This window comes from Lepidochelys kempii, chromosome 7 (assembly GCF_965140265.1).
Source record: "Lepidochelys kempii isolate rLepKem1 chromosome 7, rLepKem1.hap2, whole genome shotgun sequence".
NCBI classification, from domain to species: Eukaryota; Metazoa; Chordata; order Testudines; family Cheloniidae; genus Lepidochelys; species Lepidochelys kempii.
In genome coordinates, this window is record NC_133262.1 from 103,741,574 (window position 1) to 103,763,893 (window position 22,320).

General features: G+C 41.0%; 1 protein-coding gene across 4 annotated transcripts in view; it reads left to right on the forward strand.

Moving 5' to 3' along the window:
- Positions 1-22,320, forward strand: part of ADAM12 (ADAM metallopeptidase domain 12) — a 353,132-nt gene that overhangs the window by 246,057 nt on the left and 84,755 nt on the right. For all 4 annotated transcript variants that reach the window (XM_073354062.1, XM_073354060.1, XM_073354063.1 and 1 more), the window contains 3 exons: positions 11,208-11,391; positions 20,044-20,109; positions 21,064-21,135. In XM_073354062.1, the coding sequence (XP_073210163.1) occupies positions 11,208-11,391; positions 20,044-20,109; positions 21,064-21,135 (322 nt within the window). The remainder of the gene's footprint in view (positions 1-11,207; positions 11,392-20,043; positions 20,110-21,063; positions 21,136-22,320) is intronic.

Consider the following 22,320-nt stretch of genomic DNA (forward strand, 5'->3'; position numbering starts at 1 on the left):
TTTGGTCCTTAACACATTCCATTGTGCCCGAGTATTGTAGAAATTAATGTCTAATGTGTTACATTAGAAAGCTAACATGCTGCAGTTTCCTTGTTTATGTTGCTTTTCCCTCCAGGGCTCTGGTTTGATCTCATATAGTTCCAGGAATCCTAGCTCCACACGGAGTTTCACAAGAAAGTACTGGGATGCAGTCATGGGTTAAAGAGGGCAGCCTTGCTTAATGCTCCAAGATTCTGTTTCTGGCTCTGCCACACAGTTGTGTGAATTCGGACAAGTCACTTCTGTGCCTCAGTTTTTCCATCTGTAAAATGTAGATAATAATTCTTATCTCCCTCCCATGAGTGTTGCATGAGCCTTAAAGTTTAAATACCATGTGATCCCTTGATGAAAGGACGCACAAACTATTATAATTATTTCATTTAAATTTCAGGATGCCGTCATCTTGCCATCTGAAACTAGCAGTCCATCTTGGACACTTTTCCATCGATACTGGAGAAAGACACGTGCCTTTCCCATAGACCAAGAAAATGCATTAAAAGGCATGAAACTGACCCAAAAGAGAAGGTTACGCATTTTAGAAAGCTGTGAAGCTTACATATACAATGCAACCATGGGGCTAAGCATTTAAGACAAATTATTAGCTTATATATGGCATTTGATTGCCTATCCAGTATTGCATAAGGAATAGTGTGAAATGTGAAAATTAAGCTGGATTTGAAAAGCACATGTTGCTCATGCAGGGGGAAGGGGGTTTGAAGGTCATTTTGCCATCCAAAATACTCTTCTTTCTTTCCCAGGAAAAGGGGCCCTCCAGTTTAGTAGCAAATACGTGAGTCTTCTGGGGATATATTTGCACATCTGCAAACCTTTTGCATGCAGGGTATAGAATATACACACATAAAACCTATTTGTCTGAAGAAGATTTGCATGCACAAACCCCTTTACCTGAATACACAGGAGCAAGTGCTGGAAAAGCTCATATACAGGTACACGTGCATACACTAGAGGAAGCCATGTTGAGATCTCACTGATCAGCAGACCCTAGGTGGGATTTTAAAAAGTGCCTCCGTGATGTAGGAGCGTGTGTCTCATTGAAAGTCAGTGGAACTTTTGCTCCTGGGTTGCTTATGTACTTTGAAAACCTTACCCCATGTGCCCAGGTGCAGCATATTTGCTAAATAATAAGCACAACAGAGTCATACATACATGACATTTTTAAAAAAGAAAAGGAGTCCTTGTGGCACCTGAGAGACGAACAAATTTATTTGAGCATAAGCTTTCGTGAGCTACAGCTCACTTCATCGGATGCATGCAGTGGAAAATACACTGTAAGCTCACGAAAGCTTATGCTCAAATAAATTGGTTAGTCTCTAAGGTGCCACAAGTACTCCTGTTCTTTTTGTGGATACAGACTAACACGGCTGCTACTCTGAAACATGAAATTTTTAGTCACTGCACAAAAACAACAAATAGAAAGTACAATCTTTTCTGTAGGTCCTACGGTATTTAAAATCCCCTCTTTATCGACTCCAAATCCGGGGCCAAGTTTGACTTCAGTGTCTCTTTACTGTTTTCCTATATTATTTATTATATAGTTCTACAAAATAACACACTAAAATGGCATTGTTCCTCTAGTTCCTTTGCTATCTTCCCTGGTCTGTCTTGCCATTCTAATGGTAAAGCTCACTCATAACACTTTATCTGATAATACAGTTACTGTACCTTGACTCCCAAGTACAGGACATTAAATTCTATTGTCACTCTGTGTAACTCCATCCTTGAATTCTGGGCACAACGATTTCAGACCAATAAGCAGTGACACTGGATAAATCTGACTTGCAATGTGAAAGGATTAACCTGCCTAACTACGTGTTACAACGGTCTTTGTACATGGGTAATTTTTATATACTGTACTATGGAATAGATTTTCAGATTGATGAAGGCCATTTTGCTAGCATAAAGCAGGTTCATGTGACTGTGGGGCATATCTAAATGAGAACTCCCTTATTGTGCTGCAGTACCTGAAAACAACACAGCCATTGTTTTAGTGGTCGCTTTGAATTTCTCTGTTGTTGTTTTGAGTCAGACCTTTAAGTTCTGATGTATGTAATAATAAGCTCCTATATTGTGCTGTTCATCAGTAGAACTTATAGCTCTGTACAAAGAAGGGAAGTTTCATTACTTCAGTGAGATGAAGTGAATTACCAAGGGTCATCCAGCAGGCTGGCGGTAGAACCTGGAATAGAACCATGGTCTCTTGAGTCCCAATCCTGCGCTATATCCAGTAGGCCATTATGTTACAAAGGGGAAGGAAATAATGCTCTTAAGGCAAGGTAGGTCAAATCTTGGACTACTTACTCAGGCAAAATTCTCATTGAAGACAATATAATGTAGATTGGCCTCTACATTTGGAAAATTGGTACATATCAACACAATAAAGGCTATGTTTCCTTTTCCTTTCAGACGGCCTTCATTCCATGCTCATCCAAAACTTGAGCAAACGCCACATTTGTGCACCCACATGGGCAATTGCACATTTCCGCTGTGTAATTGTCTGCACACTTACCTGAGTGGCTTGCACTCTTGAGGGGTTCCCAGTGCTCATAAAATGGAGGCTGGCAGAACATTTTCCCCTACAAGTATAACTGAAAAGGAGCTGAAACAATTTTAGAAGACTCTTTCCAGCTGAGCTTGTCTGCAGAGTTATGAACCTTTGAGAACAGTTATACAGAGGAAATACAGAGAGACATTAACTAATGGCAGTAAAGTTTCCAGAACCAGAATGATGTGTGGGCATGGGGAATAGGCAATGAGCATGAACTACTGAAGCTACAAGATTCATAATTAGTTAACTTCACTGCTGAGCAGAGGGGCAGCATGAGATATTCTCAAAACTTAACTCCCTTAGACTTAAGTGGAACTTCACTGATAAATAGGCCTTGCATTGAGCCTCTGTATAGAGGTGAATTTCACCCAAAATGAATACATAATATATACAAATGAAACAGTCTTCTATTTCAGTACATTTCTTATGTAGTAAGGCAAATTACATATACATTCTTCTTCCAATGATAATAGGATTTTTTATTGTTTTTATTTAGAAATGAGCATAACTTTTAGCTTCATTAAAACCAAATGTTTAATTGCATTCATGAGTATCAGATTTATTGATTTACTTAACTCTCCACTTGCAATGCAGCAGAATAATATATCATAGCTTCGGATAATGCTGCCCTAGCCAAGTTTTCCTTTAGTATCTCAATTTCTCAGACAAGTATGCATCAATGGTTTATATTGGCAGGGCCCACTCTTCTGCTGACAGGTTGGAAAAGAAAAATCCCTTTTGTATTTTAAGATTTCCAAAAGCCTGTTGATTTATGAAATATTACTGGCTTTGCATTAGGTTTTGTTTTTTAAAAAAAGGAAGGGAATAGACCATTTCACTTTGTCATATTAAATAAGTTGAGTTATTCCCTCTAATTACACTTCCCCTCAGGAGGTTCCTGGCAAGTTAACCAGCAATTAATAACTGCATTTGTTATTTTATGTTTTAAGTTTCCTTTCAGTGGGATGGAGAGAGAATTCCATGTTGTGTTCCCTCCCACTCCACAGACGAGGGGGATCTGCCCATCCTGAGGAGGGATCAATCCTCTGCAGCCTTGTTTGCCTTGTCAAGGCAGTAGTGAAGGCTTACGGGGCTCAAATTCCTCCTATTTGGGGATGTGGGCAAGGGATTGTTTCTCTTGTGGGCAGGAGAAGGGGAAGGAGTTAACTGTGAGGCCAAGGAACCCCTTCTTTTCTGTAGGAAGGAGTGGGAGTATGGAGGTGACTGAGCAGGAAGATGAAATGGAGAAAGTGTGATGGGGCTTTGAGGACAGAGATAGGAGGAGGAGGTGAAGATATGAGCAAGAGACCGTACCCCTGTGACAGATGCTAGTCATGTCACTTAAGGCAATACTGGAAGGTGCTCAGGTACTCTGGTGATGAGGGATTCCGAATTTTGCTTTTGTTGTCACTCAGCTATTCAAGAGGGAGTCCTTTCGGTAGGCAAACTCCTTCCCACCAAGCACAGCTTCTTCCAGTTCCCTCCATGCTCCTTCACAGGTTTCTTCCAACTTCATGACCCATCACCAGCTGGAAGGACTGGGGAGAAATGAAGAGGCACAGGGCCTGTGTGCAGATAGCACAAGCCTTTGGTAGATCTCGGGAGATCCATGATGGATCCCCATCAGCTCTTTGAGCTCTCCCTTTTTGATACTTCAGTCTCTAATGCTGACGTAGAAGGGCACTGGGGTCCGGGAGCGACACTGGCCTGCAGAGGGCACTCCGAAGCTGGAAAAGAGCTAATTCCCAGGACGATCAGCAGGAGGTGCTGCACCGGTGAGTTGTTGCTTCGTTACATTTAGGCACCTTTTATGAATACCTATGCCTTGTCTACACTTGTGGCAGCGTGTAGGATACAGGTAGCTACACAGAGGAGTAAAAGGCTCTGTCAGGAGAGGCAGTGGCAGTTGCCCACTGTTGGAGCCTTTTCCTGCTGCCCCCTTCCTCTGTCCCCCTCCACAGCCTTTCCTTGATGCAGTGAAAGCTCCGGCAGTGGGCAATTGCCAGAACCTTTCCCTGCTGCCACTTTGCTGCCCATAGATTTTCCCTGCTGCTGGACTCTTTCACTGCAGCAGAGAGAGGTTTTGGCAGCAGGACACTACTCTGATATTTTTCGGCAGAGTAGGTGTGGGAGGCACTGCTTGGGCATGCAGAAAGCCATGTAGGGTATATAGTCTAAGGGTTCTGGCACGTCAACTCTACTCAACATAGCAGTGCCTCACTGTCTACCCTGATATTTATACCTGCACTAGGGAGGCATGCAGTGTCTGTACTCTTCATGCTGCTGTAACTGTAGATGGATCTTAAGACGCTGCCAAGACAATAGGTACCCCTTTCCATTTTCAAATTCATTACCCAATTTTGTTTCCATTAAAATGGCAAAATTCCCACGGGCTTCACTGGGCACAGGAGCTGGCCATTAACTATTTACAATCTCAAAGGAAAGTTTAAAGAACTGCACCAAAATTGAACACTCATGTTGCACAATGTCACTTGAATCCTTTAATGACTCCTCTTGTCATATTTGCTCAGGTACATGTTCTGTACATTATGTACTTACTGCATTTGTAAGGCATGGATCAATGAGCATTAGTGCTGGCTGGGAAATGGAGAACAAAACATAGAATACTGTATAATTTCCAACTGGCATCGTAGCCCTGTACAGTAATATCAGTACTGGGGCCTAAAATAAAAAATAAAGCTCCAAACAGACCACCATCCAGAACCCAGGACAAATCCAACAACTACACCACCAAGGAAACAGGAACATTCCCAGTCAACACAAAATTTCTGGAACAAAAAAGATTGCTGTAGCCTAGAAAGAAATAGAAAAATGAAAAATAATGGAGGAAACCTAAAAATGGCCCAGGCTAAAGATTACTGCAGTCAATGAACTTTACATCAGCAAGGACCTGTGGATAGAGCATGGGTCTGGAATGCAGGAGATTTGGGTTTTATTCCCAGTTCTGTCACTGGGTTGGTGACTAATCTTGAGGAGTCATAACTTCCTTGTGCCTCAGTTTCCCCATCTGTAAAACGGGGGTATACGTACTGACCTCCTTTGTAAAGCTCTACAGATGAAAAGAACTAAATAATTTAATTATTATTTGACATCATGTTGTAAATGCAGCCAGAAAGGACCTCCAGGAGAGAGGACTGCCAGAGAGGACTGTGAACTGAGAAAACTACTCTTGGCTGAACTCCGATACAAAGGCCCTGACACAAAACTCACTGAAGTCAATTAAATTCTGCCTATTAACTTCAGCAGGCACTGGATTAAATACAAAAAGCCAGCTCACCCCATTATATCATAACTGCTGGGCAGGAGCATAGGGTAGGAGGCATTCTCTCTGGTAAATAGAGCCTAGGTTATGGAGGGGTTCATATTCTAATACGAAGTAATAAAAATGTGGAATATTTTAGATAACTGGCCTATAATAATAATAATTCTTCCCCAGCTGTTTTCCAAAATTGGAATGGTTCTTGGTAAAAACTAGTAATATACAATGCAGTGGTGGTAAAATCAATAAATGTCTCCCAGCATTGACTAGTTTTTATTCTTTAAAACAAAAAGGTATTCAGCAGAAAATCCCAACTGCTGACTATTCTGCTTCGGAAGAGAACATCCCAGCTGAGCCATATCCTGTCTTGGCCTTTGAGAATGTGTACACTATGCAGGAGCGAGAGAAACCCATGCTCTTGAGGAAGAGGCAAAAGCAGTGTGGGAGTAATCAAACCTCTGAAAAATCTGCGACAGAAATGTGCAAAGAAAAGAGTAATTTAGGATTTATTTGATTTGCATCGGATTCTGAACACTGAAAGGCTGTAAGGTTCAATTATTTTCATCCCCCACCAAAAGAAGGAAAGATGTAGAAGTTTTCAGCTAACTACATTTTTAAGGTGCTGTATTTGGCACTGATTATTGGAAAAAATGCATTTGTAGGAAAAGAAAATTAGTGAGAAAACAGAGAGCCAGCCAAGATAATACATATTTGATATTCATTATCTTATTACAAATGGTCAAAACCAGGTGTTGATATCCTGTAGGCAGCACTCAAAGAATAACAATACATTAAACTGAAAGTTATATTTTTCCTTTATGTTGAATTTGCAGATTTTTGTACAGCATGATGGCCTGTATGCAAAGGTAGAGCTGTTCTTAAAAGGTGGTATTCTCATTCAAGAGGCACACTGAATTGAGGGTCCCATTCTCACTACTTTAGTTGGAGAATGAGATTAGTCACTCAATTAGGTGTCTCCTCTTCTCTTGCATCCACATTTCCTGCTCCTGGGGAAAATACAATGGAAGGGAAATAATGCTTATTGAGTGACTTTGGACAATGGTTGGGATTACAAAATGATACACTGGGAAAGCTATAGTAATGATACTACCACTTGCAACTTGTGCATTGTACAGCGTGAGCAATTTGTTCTATAAACCCCTGTGATCATGACGCTGATGGAGAAGTGAGAGGTTTTTAACCAATTGTACAGAACAAATAAGGACTTTGTGTAAGTTTAAATACAAAATATAACATGTATTTTAGTAATTTGTATAGTTTAAGAAACACCTAAATGTTGTGTAGTATTTAGTGTTATGTAGCTGTCAATGCTGTAAGAATGTCAGAATTGCCCATCTTGGACAATGAAGCATGGAATTCTGCTTTCGTTGTTGTCTCTAGCAGCCTTCAGAGTTAAATGATTAGTTACACCAGAGAGGCTACAACAATTCTTTAAGTTGTGTTGTAGAGTTGCCAATTATGGGAGCAAAGGGAATGTTGCCCAAGTTTCCTAACCTCTTAGCCTTTTTGTGGGTGACTAAAGACTAAACAAAAGTGGAGAACTATTCATTTGAATTACGCTGTACAGAAGTTTTCCAGTGACTCATAATGGTTGGTTAATTTGTCCCTGGCCTTTTATACTTCATCCTGCTCTACATTTGCACTGTTCCATTTTGGCACATGAATGAAAGTAATATAACATTTAATGCAAAAATCCAAGATCAGTGGCTCATTAAGGTTTTGATGTTTAAATTTACTAAAGTCAGGAAATACCACACTAAAATTGACACTTCTCTCTTAGACCTTGCTTGTTCTGTCCCTTCCCACATTACTCTTCATTTGGACTTTCTGTTTTAGTCTCTTTTTAAGCTAGTGAAAACACTTACTCTCTGTTTTAGCTGGTCTACACTAGATGTAAAGCTCTGGGACGGAGGGGAGGGAGAGAATAATGGTTATCACTGAATTATAAATGCTCCAAAACAGTGCACCTCAGCCTCAGCTATATGGGTTGCTGTAGAAATCTAATACCCATATCTGATGCTCTTAATCTTCAAGATGTTTTTATAAAGGTTTAACAGTCCACAAAACATGCCTGTGTGGTGGGTAAATAAGAGTCTCAAGTGACTGGCCAAAGGCTACCGAGGGAGTGGCAAATGAAGAATTTATTGGGCCCTTGTTTTGTTCAGAGCAGTAAATTATGCCTCTCTCTCTCGTAAAGATCTTCTTGTGGATATTACACAGACTTTTTAATATGGTGGAAAAACCCAATCTTCATCCTCAAAGTAAAGATCATTAGCGTTAACAGAAATGAACCTTGGTTGACCAGGCTGAAGCATAGTTGTTTTATCCTAAAACTGTATGTCAGCTTAGCACCAAATTTTATTTAATTGGTTATGAGAGATGGGCTTTGATCTACTTCATTTTTTTTCTTTTAATTCCAGCTCATGGTGGGGCAGCAACTCACTGGTGTGGCGCCTCCTGCTGGTTGTTCAGGGAATTGGCTCTTACCAGCCCTGGAACGCTCTCTGCCAGCTGATGTCCCTCCTGGACCCCAGTGCCCTTTACCCAGGGATTCTGCCACCACAGCAACCCACAATCTGGGTCTCCCCATTCAGGGGAGCCCCCAAATCCCCACCTCACCAGCTACTGTCAGTCACCATCTAGTCCCCGCTCACTGGGGCTGACTACAGTTTGTAAAGGCCACTCATCATTAGCAAGGGGGGGGTTTGGACCTGCTACCTCTGCCTGTCTCGGGGCTGCCCCTCCTCAGCCCCAGTACCCTTTGTGGGCCCTTAACTCAGCCTGCAGGTGTGCTAGGCTGGAGCTCCCTCTGCCCTTCCCCAGCACTGCTTTACCCTAACAAGTCCTACAGCCTGGGGTTTTGCTAGGCTGGAGCTCCCGGCTCCCTCTGCCCTTTCCCAGCACTTCTCCACCCTAGGTACCCTTTTCAGCTTCCCAGGCAGCCCGGTCCTTCCCTCTCTAGGGCCAGAGAGCGAGTCTGAGTTCTTCTGGCCCATTGCCCTCTTATAAGGGTTAGCTGGGCCCTGATTGCACTGGCTACAGCTGTGGCTGCTTCCCCAATTAGCCCAGCTTTCTGCCCTGCAGCCCTCTCCAGGGCTGCTTTATCCACTTCCGGCAGGAGTGGGGTTACCACCTCGCTACACAGCTGTATTGCTTTTTTCCTAATAATTCTGGTTTTTATTATTATTTCTTAAAGTCTGTGTTTATGGTGTTCATCAGTCTTCTGGGACACTTTTCACTCACTGCCCCAGGAAGCATACAGAGATCCATGGTGCCATAATAATAAGTATAATATCTTATACTTACGGAGCATCTTTATCACAAGCACAGACGTATTAAGAGTATACACTTCATATACACAAGGATACATATACACCACTGAAATAAAGCCAGCTCTGGGCTGAAAAATGTCAGCTGTTTCACAGCACACATGGACAGTACACAGCAGATTAGGGCAGGAATTAAAGAAGAATGTCATAGTCAGTTCCAGCTTTCACAGGAATTTTAGGCAGGCAGAATGCAATTACCTCTGCTGCAACTTTGCCAGTGTTCAGGGATTAAAACTCCTTATTTTACAGATATGGTAAAAATTAATTATACTATGCATTTTTGTAGTGCTTTTCAGCTGAGGTGCTAATTAATTAAGCGTCACAACAGGCTTGTTAGCTAGGTAAATGTTGTCCCCATTTTACAGAAGGAGAAACAGCTGTAGGGAGCTGATTTGCTTTTGTTACACTGTAACCCAGTAAAGCCCGATCTACTGATGTCATGTGCCATAACTCTTCAACAATCTCTCTGCTGCCTTTTGATACTGCCTGACAGGTTTTCCCCTTCTGTAACCCTTAATTAGCAAAGGGGCCTGAGAAAGGAAGAAACTGTCTCCAGTGTCCTGCCCAGCATCACCTTTCTCAATAAGAGCAGGTGCTAATAGCCAAAGCTTTGAATTCCGTTGGTTCTTTTATCCTCTGCTTACCGTTATGTAGTTATTGCACTAAGGATGCAACTCATTGTAAAGCTCTTTGCAATACCATCCAATATGAAAAATAGCTAAATGTCATACTCTCTCTTCCTACTTTAAATTCCACCTTGGAGCTGGAGTCCTGGCTTCTAAACCACCTTTATGCCCATCTGTGCCAGTTTCATGCCAGTCTGGTCCATGATATAAATTAGAGCAATCTTTTGATTCTGCAACCTTACATGGGCAGCTTTAACTATCTACTCAAATGATATTATCATACTATGAGTCTATTGTACTTTACGCTAGCCACCAATAGCCCCTGAGGGGCTGTTCCAGCAACTAGGGATTGCTGGGGCATCGGCACACTCTGGTCACGCTCCCTATGCAGTGGGGAGTAAGTTGAAGTTGGTGTAAGAGCACTGTGGTAGCACTCTGACACCAGAGGGGGTTCCCTTAGGTAAGGGGAATTTGCTGTATGCGGCTGTGAATGTGGCAGGACGGTATCCAATGTGATAAGCCTTTTTATGTGAGCTGTAAGAAGTGTAAAAGGAGAGTGGTTCTCTGGCCAGAGCACAGGACTAGAAGCTTGGAAATATGAGTTCTGTTCCAGGCTCTTCCACAGACTTCTTGTGGGACTTTCATCAAGTTACTTGTTTTCTGAGCCACTATCTCTCCATTACATACAACAGATCTCAGGTGTTTAGCAAGGGTTACTTTATTAATGTGTGTAAAGCTCTTTGAGATCCTTAGGTGGCAGGTAATATTGCAGTACATATTATTATTCTTGGGGTTGATTGTATTAAACAGAAATCCAGTGGTTAATGCATCTGGGCTTCATTATAATTCCCTATCATACAGTATCCGATAACTCATTCTGATACTGAGGTGCATCTTTGAACAGGCAGATTTGCTGCTTGCAGCAGCATGCACTTAAAAAGTTATAATACATATTGCTGATCATAATGAATTCTGTATTTTTTCTTATAAAAGTATTTCACCACATTCTTGTTCATTAATATTTGCTAGGAGTCCTTCCAAGCAGATGCAGTGGTAATGCATCACGGGAAGAATGGAAAACACATCAAACACAAATGTAATTTTGCTCTACAGCACAACATTTCAGAGGAATATTTTCTCTCTGCCTTTGCTTCTTGTAAAGTACAGTATGCCTAGATGACACATACATCACTGATGTCTAAGACCCCAGTAGGTTTTGACATTATAAATCAGTACTTTACTGTTTCATATTTCATCATCATTATTAAAACCTGTAGGTTGGCTGAAAACAAACACACATCAGCACTTAAAAGCAATGTGTCATTTTCTGATCTTTTATAAAACAGGGGACTTATTTTATTTGAAAATAAAACCTACATTCTGGAGCCATTGGAAAATGCTACAAGTGAACACAAGATCTACCAAGCAGAGAACCTGAAAATAGCTTCCGGATCTTGTGGCAACCAATTCAACGTCTCTGGCATCACTATTGATGACATACCACAGTCTTCTCAAGCATTCATTAGCAGGGTAGGTGGAAAGATAGTTTTATGTTTTGGAATTGTTGATCATCTCTTTATGCTAATTTCCAGAAATTGGTGAAATATCCAGATCAAACTTAATTGCTGCACTACATGTGTATCATTTGAAGTAATGCATGGATGGGGACATCAAGGCTCCATTGAGTGGGGCCAAGATTTCACCTTGAGGTGGTGACCATCATGAAATCAAGTAAAATAGAGATAATTGGAGAAGACCCAGCTAAATTCTCTCTTCTTTGCTTGCTGGATGGTTCCCTACACTACAATATCAGATGATTAGCTCAGCCTAGTTCTAAACAGCCCAGCAAATGGAGCTTCTGCCATTTCTCTTGGGATTGAGATTCCATTTTTATATAGAGAGATTTTCCCATTTCTAAATTTCATCATGACTTCTGGTATTATACCTCTCTGGATCTACCTGGACATGTGGTTTAGGACAGCGGTTTTCAACCTCTTTTCATTTGCAGATGCCTAAAAATTTCAAATGAAGGTGCATACCTCTTTGGAAATCTTAGATATAGTCTGTGGACCCCGCCAGGGATCTGCGGACCACAGATTGAAAACCACTGGTTTAGGAGGCTATCACTTCTCCTCCCATACTTAGGTCAAAATGTGGCTTTTTCCAAGGAGAGGCATTGGGGAAATTGTGCAGTCTCTTGCTGCTGCTCCCTGTGCACAGCAGGAGCAGTTTGTTCCTTGCATTAGGCAGAAGTTTCCCTGTGGTGTGCCCGCCCTGCTCCATTGACTGACGTAGAGGGAAGAGATGCAGTCACAACCCTGCCTTCAACATCCTGCTCCCCTGGGAATAGCAGGAGCAAGCAGGCCTTATGCTGCTCAGATTATGAGTGAGCCCTGGGGAACTTTTTGCGCATCCTTCCAGCCCTGCACAGGGGCCACTCACAATCTGAATCTTACTGCTTTGGCAATCAAACTTGTTTAGTTCTTTTACACTTTGTCCATGAGTTAATCTCTCCAGTGTCTTAGGCTTCTATTCATCAAAGCATTTAACCACATGGTAAGGTCTCTTAAAAACAATGGAACATAAGCATGTGTTTGAAGTTAAACATGTGCTTAAGTGCTTTGCTAAATCAAGGCCTTTAATCATTTTTTTTGCTCATATTTTAATTCCTCCCTGTTTTCATTAATGGGGTGGTGCAGAATTGTAGGCAGATTACAAATTTTGGTAATATATTTTGATTCCTGTGCCACTTGCAATTCAATCTTAAAGAAAGCAGCTGACAATGTCTAAATAGCTTTTGGCCCACACAAGGAGGAAAGGAGAACGTTATAGCCATGTTACTTTTCTAATAATACATGTTGAAATTTAAACAAACTTTTACATTGTAATAGGAAAGTATTTTATGCACCCCGAACATGTTCTCAGCATTTTATTCTAGGGATATATCATTTGTAATTGTTTTTATGTAGGAGGAAATGTACTTGACTTGCAATGCAACTAGCTAATGGAAATTGTATAAAATAAATGACTTTCGAACCAGATGGAAAAAATACTGCCACAAATTCATGTGCATCTTGGATTGGGATTGTAGAAGGGAATGTTTGAGATGTTCAAGAGTAACATAGTAGCACAAATCTGTGCACAGGTTTTATTAAATGAGAAATATTAGTGTTTATAGCCACACTGCCTACCTAGTTCATTTAGTCTTTACATTAAGTTCAGCGTTAAGGAAAACAGCTTAAAGGGCATCAAGGGATGTTGTTTATGTACTGGAACAAATTCATTTGCCTTGCAGGAACATTAAACATTACATTTCCAAATTTCTTTTTCTCCAAATGCATGTACATTTGCTGTAGATATGTTGCTGTTTCTTTTAATAATGCTGTAAGTATGGATAAGTCAGAACATAGACTGCACCACAATGCAATTAACTGCAGAAGACAAGCTGAAAGAAGTGATAATTAAGTACTTTTTATAAATAAATAAATATTGTACCTGAGGAACACACACAGCCTCTGGCCAAGTCGCGGGAATAGATTCAATATACTAATATGTCACCACAGGCTCACATGATTATGCTCCTGCAGTCAACTGTTCAATTTCTAAATCTTCCCTGTTCCAAGCAGTGTTACTTTGGGATGGGTTAAATTGATTGGCATGCCTAGGGTGACCATATTTATGCTGAATACAGGACACCTGGTAAAATTACTTGTATTCAAGCAAGTTCAACGGCAATCAATCAGAACTATGCAGTACAAACATTCAAATTAACATTAAGTTGACTGAGCCCCTATTAAAAAGAAATACTGCATTGGAGTCTTTTTATTTTACCTTCTTATCTTTAAGGCTTTAGGGTTCACACGGGGGGGTGACACACACGCCCCTACCCCCCCCATACACACACATGGGGAGAGGTGACATAGACACATTCCTGTACATCGCTCTCACATGGGGAGGTGACCGACCCTCTCTGTCCAGCGCGCTCCATCTTTCATGCCTGGCTGGGCCTGCAGGATGGACCCGCCTCTCCCGGTACCTGGCGCTGTATCTTCCCAAGGCAATGGGGGGGGCATGCAGGGTCACAGGCTCCCCCTCCTCAGATTTCTGCCAGCATTCACATCAGAATGTGGCCAGCAGCAGCCTTTCAGCACTGTGCAGGAGGAAGGGATGGGAGCTACTTCCATCCTCAAGGGAGAAGGAGCGGGGGAAGGGATGACCTGGCCCATGTCTTTGCAGAGCTCATCTCTTCTCCGCCTCCCCCCAACCACCACCACGGGGCTGGAGACGGCTTGTCCCTTCCTGCCTGCGCAGTGTCGAAAGGCAGCTAACACCTCCAAGCTGCTGCTGGCCACCAACATAACCCAGCCGCCTCTTGTCCCCTTGGCTACAGTGCGGGCAGGAAGGGGTTAAGCCCTAATGATGCATTGTGCACCAAGGCCCAGGGAACCTGAGGGCAGGGGCTTCAGCAAACCCAGTCACAGAGGTGGCTCAGTAGGGGAGGGTGCCTGGGGACAGAGCAGCGCAGTGTCCCCTGGGGCCAGGAGCCAGAGTGGGAGTGGGTGGTGAAGAGCGTGCTAAATCCCTGACCGGGGGGGCTGCTGTGGAGCTTGCAGGTTTGGGGTGGGAACAGGCTGGAAATCATTCCTCCTCCCACTCCAGAGCCCTCACACAACCGGAGCTGCACTGACGGACTGGCAGGGGGAGAGGCCTGGACCTGCATGCTGCAGCTTTGTCCCGCCACCAGCCTTGCACACCCACCCCCATTGTGGGCCATTGGACCACCCCACTCACTGCTGGCGGGCAGGCTGGTGAGCAGGGATCCAGCCAGCAGCAGGACCTGCCGGTACTGATGAAGGTGGGGAGAAAGGCAGAAAATACAGGACAATTTGCCCATTTTAAAGAAAAGGTCAGGACACCTACAGGAGGGCTTAAATACGGGACTGTTCCATTAAAAATGGGACATCTGGTCACCCTAGGCATGCTCAAGCATTTCTAACATGTTTACATCTATGCTGTCTTCTATGGTCTTAATATTAGCTTTGGGGGAAAACCAAAGCATCTCACAAATCTGCAGTTTTCTGAATAACAGCTCAGACTAAGTCTCAGACATCTATTAAAAACTACAGTGGCAGAGAAACCAACTCTGCCACACGTAGGAATGTGTAGTCATTTGTTTATTTCAGTAATGTAGCGTTTCACCCATGCCCAGTATTTGTGGACAGAGATTTTAAAAGGAAGGTAAATCAAGATGCTTAGTCATGCAAATCCATGACTTCACAGCAATGGTGCACTTAGCCATAGATTTCTCCAGCCCAGCCAGTTCAGAGCATTTGCTCCACCCGTACTTTGATTATTATACAGGTACTGTGGTTTAAATGTTACAGAATGAATAAATCTGCTTATAAAAGAACATGTACCACTTCAGAGTTATAAGGTTATTGAAATTACAATTGCCAGTAATTTTTTGCCCTCCTCCTCTAAGTCTTCGTGGGACACCAAAAGTTGATGAATTTAGCATCATTTTGCAGCCTCCAGGATGAAGTTTGTATCTCTGCGTTTTCTTTCTCAATCCTTACCTTTGTCCACTTTTGATTACCTTTCTTTTTCCTTTCCCATTTTCTCCCTTCTCCCGGAGTCTGTCCAGACCTAATCTTACTCCCCTTCCCAGTTTTGCCTCAACAGTCTTTCTTCTCCATCCATCACTTCCACTCACCCGTTTTGTCCAGTAGTTCATGCTCCTCTGTAGCTTCCCATATTTATGTCATTCATTGATTCCCCTCTTCATATCTCCCCTATTTCACTCCCCATTCCCTCCTCACAAGTGTTTCTTAGCGGGCGTAGAGTCATAGGCTCTAAGGCCAGAAGCGACCACTGTGATCATCTGATCTGACCTCCTAGAGTGCACAAGCCATAGAACATCCCCAAAATAATTCCTAGAGCAGATCTTTTAGAAAAATATTCAATTTTCATTTTAAAATTGCCCGTGATGGAGAATTCACCATAAACCTTTGTAAATTATTCAAAGGGTTAATTACCCTCACTGTTAAAAAAATATATGCCTCATTTCCACTCTGAGTTTGTCTAGCTTCAACCTCAAGCCACAGGGTCATGTTACAGCTTTCTCTGCTCGACTGAAGAGCCGTTGTCGACTGTAATTGCGTCATTCCTTAACAGTCTCTTTGTTAAACTAAATAGATTGAAATCCCTGAGACTATCACTATAAAACCCATTTTCTAATGCTTTAGTCTTTATCATGGCTCTTCTCTGAACCCTCTCCAATTTATCAACATCCTTCTTGAATTGTGAAAACCAGAACTGGACACAGTATTCCAGCGGTGGTTGCACTGGTGCCAAATACAGAAGTAAAATAACTTCTTTATTCCTACTCAAGATTCCTCTGTTTATGCATCACAGGATCTCATTAGCTCTTTTGGCCACAGCATCACACTGAGAGCTCATGTTCAACCGATTATCCACCATGACCCCAAAATCTCTTTCAGAGTTACTGCTTCCTAGCATAGAGTCCCCCTGTCACTGTGCCTCAGTGGATCACAACTGAGAATACCAGATTCAGGACAAACTGCTGAGAACTGTAGCAGACTAGCCCCAAACTGGTGGTTCTTCTTCCATAAGATATACTATAGCAATAACAAAAGTAAACTTCTTTCTCACCACATTGGCTAATAAGAAGTCAGAAATGTAGTCTCCTTAGGTATCATAATCCTTGTTTCAACCCCCAGATGCGAGACTTAATGATGAGTGGTTATTTAAAACCAATTTCATCAACCAAAGGGTTCCACTGATCCCAAAGGACTAGTCGCATACCCAGGTCAATATATAACTCAGATCTGGCCCAATAATCATGCTGTTGCCAATCCTTTAGTATCTAATATCTAAAGGTTTATTTATAAGAGAAAAGAAAGAGGTGAGAGTTTAACTGGTCAAAGGAAATCAAATACATACAATAATTGTAAAGTTCTTGTAGCAGGTTTGAAGCAATGATGGAATAAACTGCTGGCTTATAATGTCTCTGGTAACGTCCAAAAGCTTGGAAGGTCCTCAGACCCTTGGTTAGAATGCTCCCATTAGTATAGGTCCATAGTACAGAGATCAGAGCAGGAAAGAGGCAAAATGGCTCTTTCCAGGCTTTTTTATAGTTTCTCCCATGTGGAGGGAAACTCATTGTCCCAAGCAAAGCCCCCAGCACAGTTTGTGGAAAAGTACAGGCACAAGATTGAGTCTAGTGTCACATGCCCTTGCATGCTTCAATGAATCATAGAAGCAGTCATTACCCATATTTTGGCTAAAATGTCCACAGGAAGACCCATCAGGTGGGAATAAGCTTCTTCTGTGACCCATTGTGCTCATTAATGGGTCAGCAACTTGAATGATCCATTCACAATCGGCTGGCTAGATTGGATGTAAACTACCTGGTGGGTGTCACCCCAGAAGCAAACGCATTTGAAACATTGGTACATAGTCAATATTCGTAACTTCAGATACAAAGATGATACACATACAAACAGGATAATCATATTCAGCAAATCATAACTTTTCCATTGACATGTTACATGACATACTTTGTGTAACATTTGTTGCAGTTTTATAACAGTGGTAGCAACAATGATGTACTTGGTCATATTTTAATCATATAACATCACACCCCCATCCTGTAAGTATGACCTACATTCTTTGTTTGCAGATGTATAAATTTACATTTTGTCATATTAAAATGCATATTGTTTTCTTGCACCCAGTTTACCAAGCAATCCAGATTGCTCTAAACGGTGACCTATCCTCTTCATTATTTACCACTACCCCAAATTTTGTGTTTTCTGCAAACTTTATCAGGGATGATTTTATGTTTTCTCCCAGGTTATTGATAAAGATGTTAAATAGTGTAGGGCCAAGAACATATTTCCCATTTACAGCTACATTTTGAGACCTATCAGTTAGCCAGTTTTTAATCCATTTAATGTGTGCTATGTTTATTTTATATCATTCTAGTTTTATAATGAAAACATTTTGTGGTATCAAGACAAATGACTTACAGGAGTCCTAAATATATTACAGCAACACTATTACCTTTATCAACCAAACTTGTAATCTCATAAAAAAATAAGATTAGTTTGACAGGATTTATTTTCCATAAACTCACGTTGATTTGTATTAATTATATTACTCTCCTTTAGTTCTTTATTAATCAAGTCCCATATCAGCTGCTCCATTATCTTGCCTGGGATCGACGTCAGGTTGACAAAGCTATAATTACCCAGCTCATCCTGTTTACCCTTTTTAAACACTGGCACAGCATTAGCTTTCTTCCTGGCTTCTGGAACTTCCTCAGTCCTCCAAGATTTATTGAAAATCAACATTAACAATCCAGCAAGTTGTTTGGCCTGCTGTCTTAAAACTCTTGAATGCAAGTTATCTGGACTTGCTGATTTTAAAATGTTTAACTTTAATAGCTTCTGTTTAACATCCTTCAGAGATACTAATGGAATGGGACGTGTGTCATCACGATATGATGAGACTGCATCAACCCTTTTTCCCCCAAATACAGAACAGAAACATTTAGTGAACACTTCTGTCTTTTCTGCAGTATTATTGATAATTCTACCATTTCCATCTATTATATTTAACAAACTCCCTCTTATTGTCCTTAAACTCTACAGGCCATAGATTTCTTCTTGCCTCCCTTGGCTTCTCTTATCAGTTTTCTACAATTCCTAACTTCTGATTTATATACTTCACTCTCAGCTTCTCCTTTCTTCCTTTTCTTATATATTATTTTATACAGCTGCCTTCACTTTCCATCTAAATCAGGTTGGCTTTTTAACCAGTATAGCCTTCTTGCTCTGCTGTGGGATTGTTGCTTTTTTGAGCATGTAGGAAGATGTTCTTAAATTATTCCCAATTATCATTCACATTTTTCTGATTACATTTTTTTCTCCCAAAGATTTGGCTCATAAATATTTTCAGCTTTGTGAAACTGACTCTATTAAAGCACCAAACATGTATATCACTGGTCTGGACTTTATTCTGCTTGCACATTATAAATGTAATCAAGTTATGATCACATGTACATAAGCGACCATTGATTTTTAGTTCTGTTGGAAGTTCCTCTTTATCTGTTAGGACAAGGTCTAATATAGATTTCCCCCATGCTGACTGCAACACTTTTTGAATTAGGAAATTGTCATCTATAAAGTTTTGAAATTCGAAGGGCGTTTTAGTGCCAGCAGCATAAGACCTTCAGCATATGTCACTCAAATTGAAGTCCCTCATGATCACTCGGTTCTTTTTCCCTACACATTATAGATAGCTGTGTAAGAAGGCAGTTATCCTGTTCCTGTGATTTGGTGGTCTATAGCAGGCACCAACTTGTACCCCATCTTGTGCCTTATTTGTTAGGACATTGATCCATAAGCATTCAAGCTCATTTTCTTCTGAGTTATTAGTGACTTGAAAACAGGTAATGTCATTTTTAACATAGAGCACCATTCCTGCTCCCTTTTCCTCACTCGATCCTTACTAAATAGGTTAAAACCATTGTTTTTGACATTCCAGTTTTGTGAATCATCCCACCAAGTTTCAGTAATACCTACCAGATCAAATTTATGCTGATAAATGAGCAATTCCAATTGCTCTTATTTGTTACCCAGGCTCCTAGAAGTGGTGTACAGTCAATTCAAGAATTTCTACTTCTTATGTCATTTGGTCCCTTGACTAATTTTCATCTCAACATCTCGATTTTGTGCTAAGTGGTTAGTTGACCATTATGTGAAATATTACAAGTTGTTACCACAGTGCATCTCTGAAGGTATTGCAAGAAACAGCTGAGATCTTTCCACAAAAAAAGATTTTCATTGTGCAAGGGTCACCTGAGCATTTCAAATAGAGAAAGGTGGAAGGTTACAAATTACAGAAAGGCCATTTGCCTACATGTACTGCCCAGCTTTCTTGATGATTGGGTGAGTGTCATGTAAACATCCTCTCCTTTTATTGAAGAGGGAGAGGGTTATGTAAGGAGGAGAAAAGAGACCAAGAATTGAGTGGCATGAAGCTTGAGAAGGAAATTTTTACTATCTTTGACAATGTCTTTGCTGGGGTGAGCGAGAGCTGATACTCAGGTGTTCAGGGTCATTTGATGCAAAAACAAATTTCTATTTGTTTTGGCAGCACAAAAGGGAGACTCTGAAGATAACAAAATATGTGGAGCTTGTTATTGTTGCAGATAATCGAGAGGTAAGAAAGTTTTAAAGAAAAGATGCAGTTGGTATAGGGAGTATTCGAGGGAAAGTGATTGTTTAGTTCAGTTTTCATGGTGCTGCAAACAACTGTGCTTAAGAGAACAATACCGTGCATTGCAAAAACAACAATATTTGTCATCTAAGTAGGGCTATAGTAACAGAAAGGACTATTTAAAAACAGTGTAAGAGTGACAAGTATTTGTTCCAAGGCTAAAATGTTCCTTGCAACACTTCGGAAGGAATGTAGTGCTCACAAACATCTGGGGCCTCTTGCAGTAATTTAAATGGGCGCCTGTAAGTATTCACTGGCCATGACCCAGTGAGGTGGTTGAGCCCCCATTGCACTATTTAACTCTGACCTCTGGAGACCATTACTGTCTAGAGTAAACAGCAGAATTCAGTGTTGTTGGTTCTTCAGCTGTAGTTTAGCAATTATGCTGAATTAAGCAAGACTGTATGCAGAGTTTGCAAAGTGGGTTTCAAAACAAATAAAAAAGAGACACTGTTAAAAATATCTCAACGGGCTGGAGTGAAACCAAAGATGTGAAATCTTGGTACGAACTATTTTCCAATTTACATTTTTTCTTTCAAAATGTGACAGATTCCTCTTCTTGAACCTTGCTGGTTAAATAGCAAAAATCATTTTCTTGCAATAGCAAAGACAGCTAAAAGAAGAACCTTTCCATTTCTTTAATAAAAACAATCCTAGGGAGATTCTGCATAGCAGTGTAAGGGATTTTAGAATCTTTTCTGAAAACAAAATCACTTAGCGCAATTTGTGCCAAATTTTGTGCCATTTTGAGACCTGTGGAAGTCAATGGGTCTTTGGCCTTTTATGCATTTAAACCCCAAATGTCAATGTTAATGTCAGTCTGACAATGGTAGGTGATTTTTGCAGCAAATGTGACAATACTAATGCTAATTATGCATTACTCTTTTACATTCTAAGTTTCAGAGACAGGGCAAGGATGTGGAAAAAGTTAAGCAGAGGCTGATAGAAATTGCAAACTATGTCGATAAGGTAAGAGCATCAAAAATATTTAATTTTCTCAAGCCTCACAAATATTTCCAAGGGGTATTGCTGTGAAATCTATGCCATCTAGGCTTATTGGGAAGGAAAAACATTCTGAAATTCAAAAATTATTACACACCATTCCTGCAAAGACAAGAAAATGGCTTCTCAGTGAGAATGTGTCAGCCAGTAAGAATGGCAAGACCTAGATTTCCAGCACTGCAGATTTTTTACTACGACAACCATGGAACAGTTTGGGGGTGCTGTGCATGTGGCAATGGGATGACTACGGTTCTGTTAATGCAATTTTTGAGGCAAACATTAACCTAGACCTGACAAATTTCTTTCTAAGTACAAGAGAAGAACCACAGACCTAACTTAGACAAAGATACTTTATTTAGGTAATGACCAACTTGGGCATTCCAGTGGCTGCGATGAAAGTTTGTTGCATTCTGAGGCCTTTTCTATTTAACTAGAACATTTGTATGTTGCCAGCACCATTGCAACCCCTCTGCATGCCTGTTACATACCACATGTCCATAAACAGAAGTGCCTGCAACACTGTGCAAAAATGCACCCCACTACTGTGACTGTCCTTGCTCTGAGCAAGGCTGTGCACTATATGATCCACCACTGTGTCACATTGTACTGTTGCAATGCTAGTGTAGACATAGATGTAGATGTAGAGCTAGACTTCTTGTATTTAATGTGGTTTCTTTTAAAATACTATATACACCAGGATTCTTCAGGATGAAAGGAATTGTATAATGTTCAGTGTTGTTAATAAGAGCTTCTAGAACACAAACCAACCACCATGTAAAATGGGATTAAATCTTACAGTACTGCACCATATGTTCAGAAAATCTAGGAGAGTCCAGAAATGGAATTGTGACTGAGTCTGATTTAACTGAGAACTTATCAGCTGGTATCTCAAAGACTCTTACTCAAGGTTAGGCAATTTTAGATTAAAAACAAGGTGCTGGACTGAATTTGGCTTGTTCTGTAACTGTGTTGCTGACTTATTAAAGAAAGGAGGGAGTTTATTTGCTACCTGTTTGAAACTAATTTTGCATGTTATAGTCATTTTGGCTTCAGTTTATGTTCTCAGTAAATTGCACTGCCACCCAAATGACTGCAAAGCATACAAATCAGACAAAGATGCTCTATATGCCTGGTTTTGTTTGGACTGTAAGC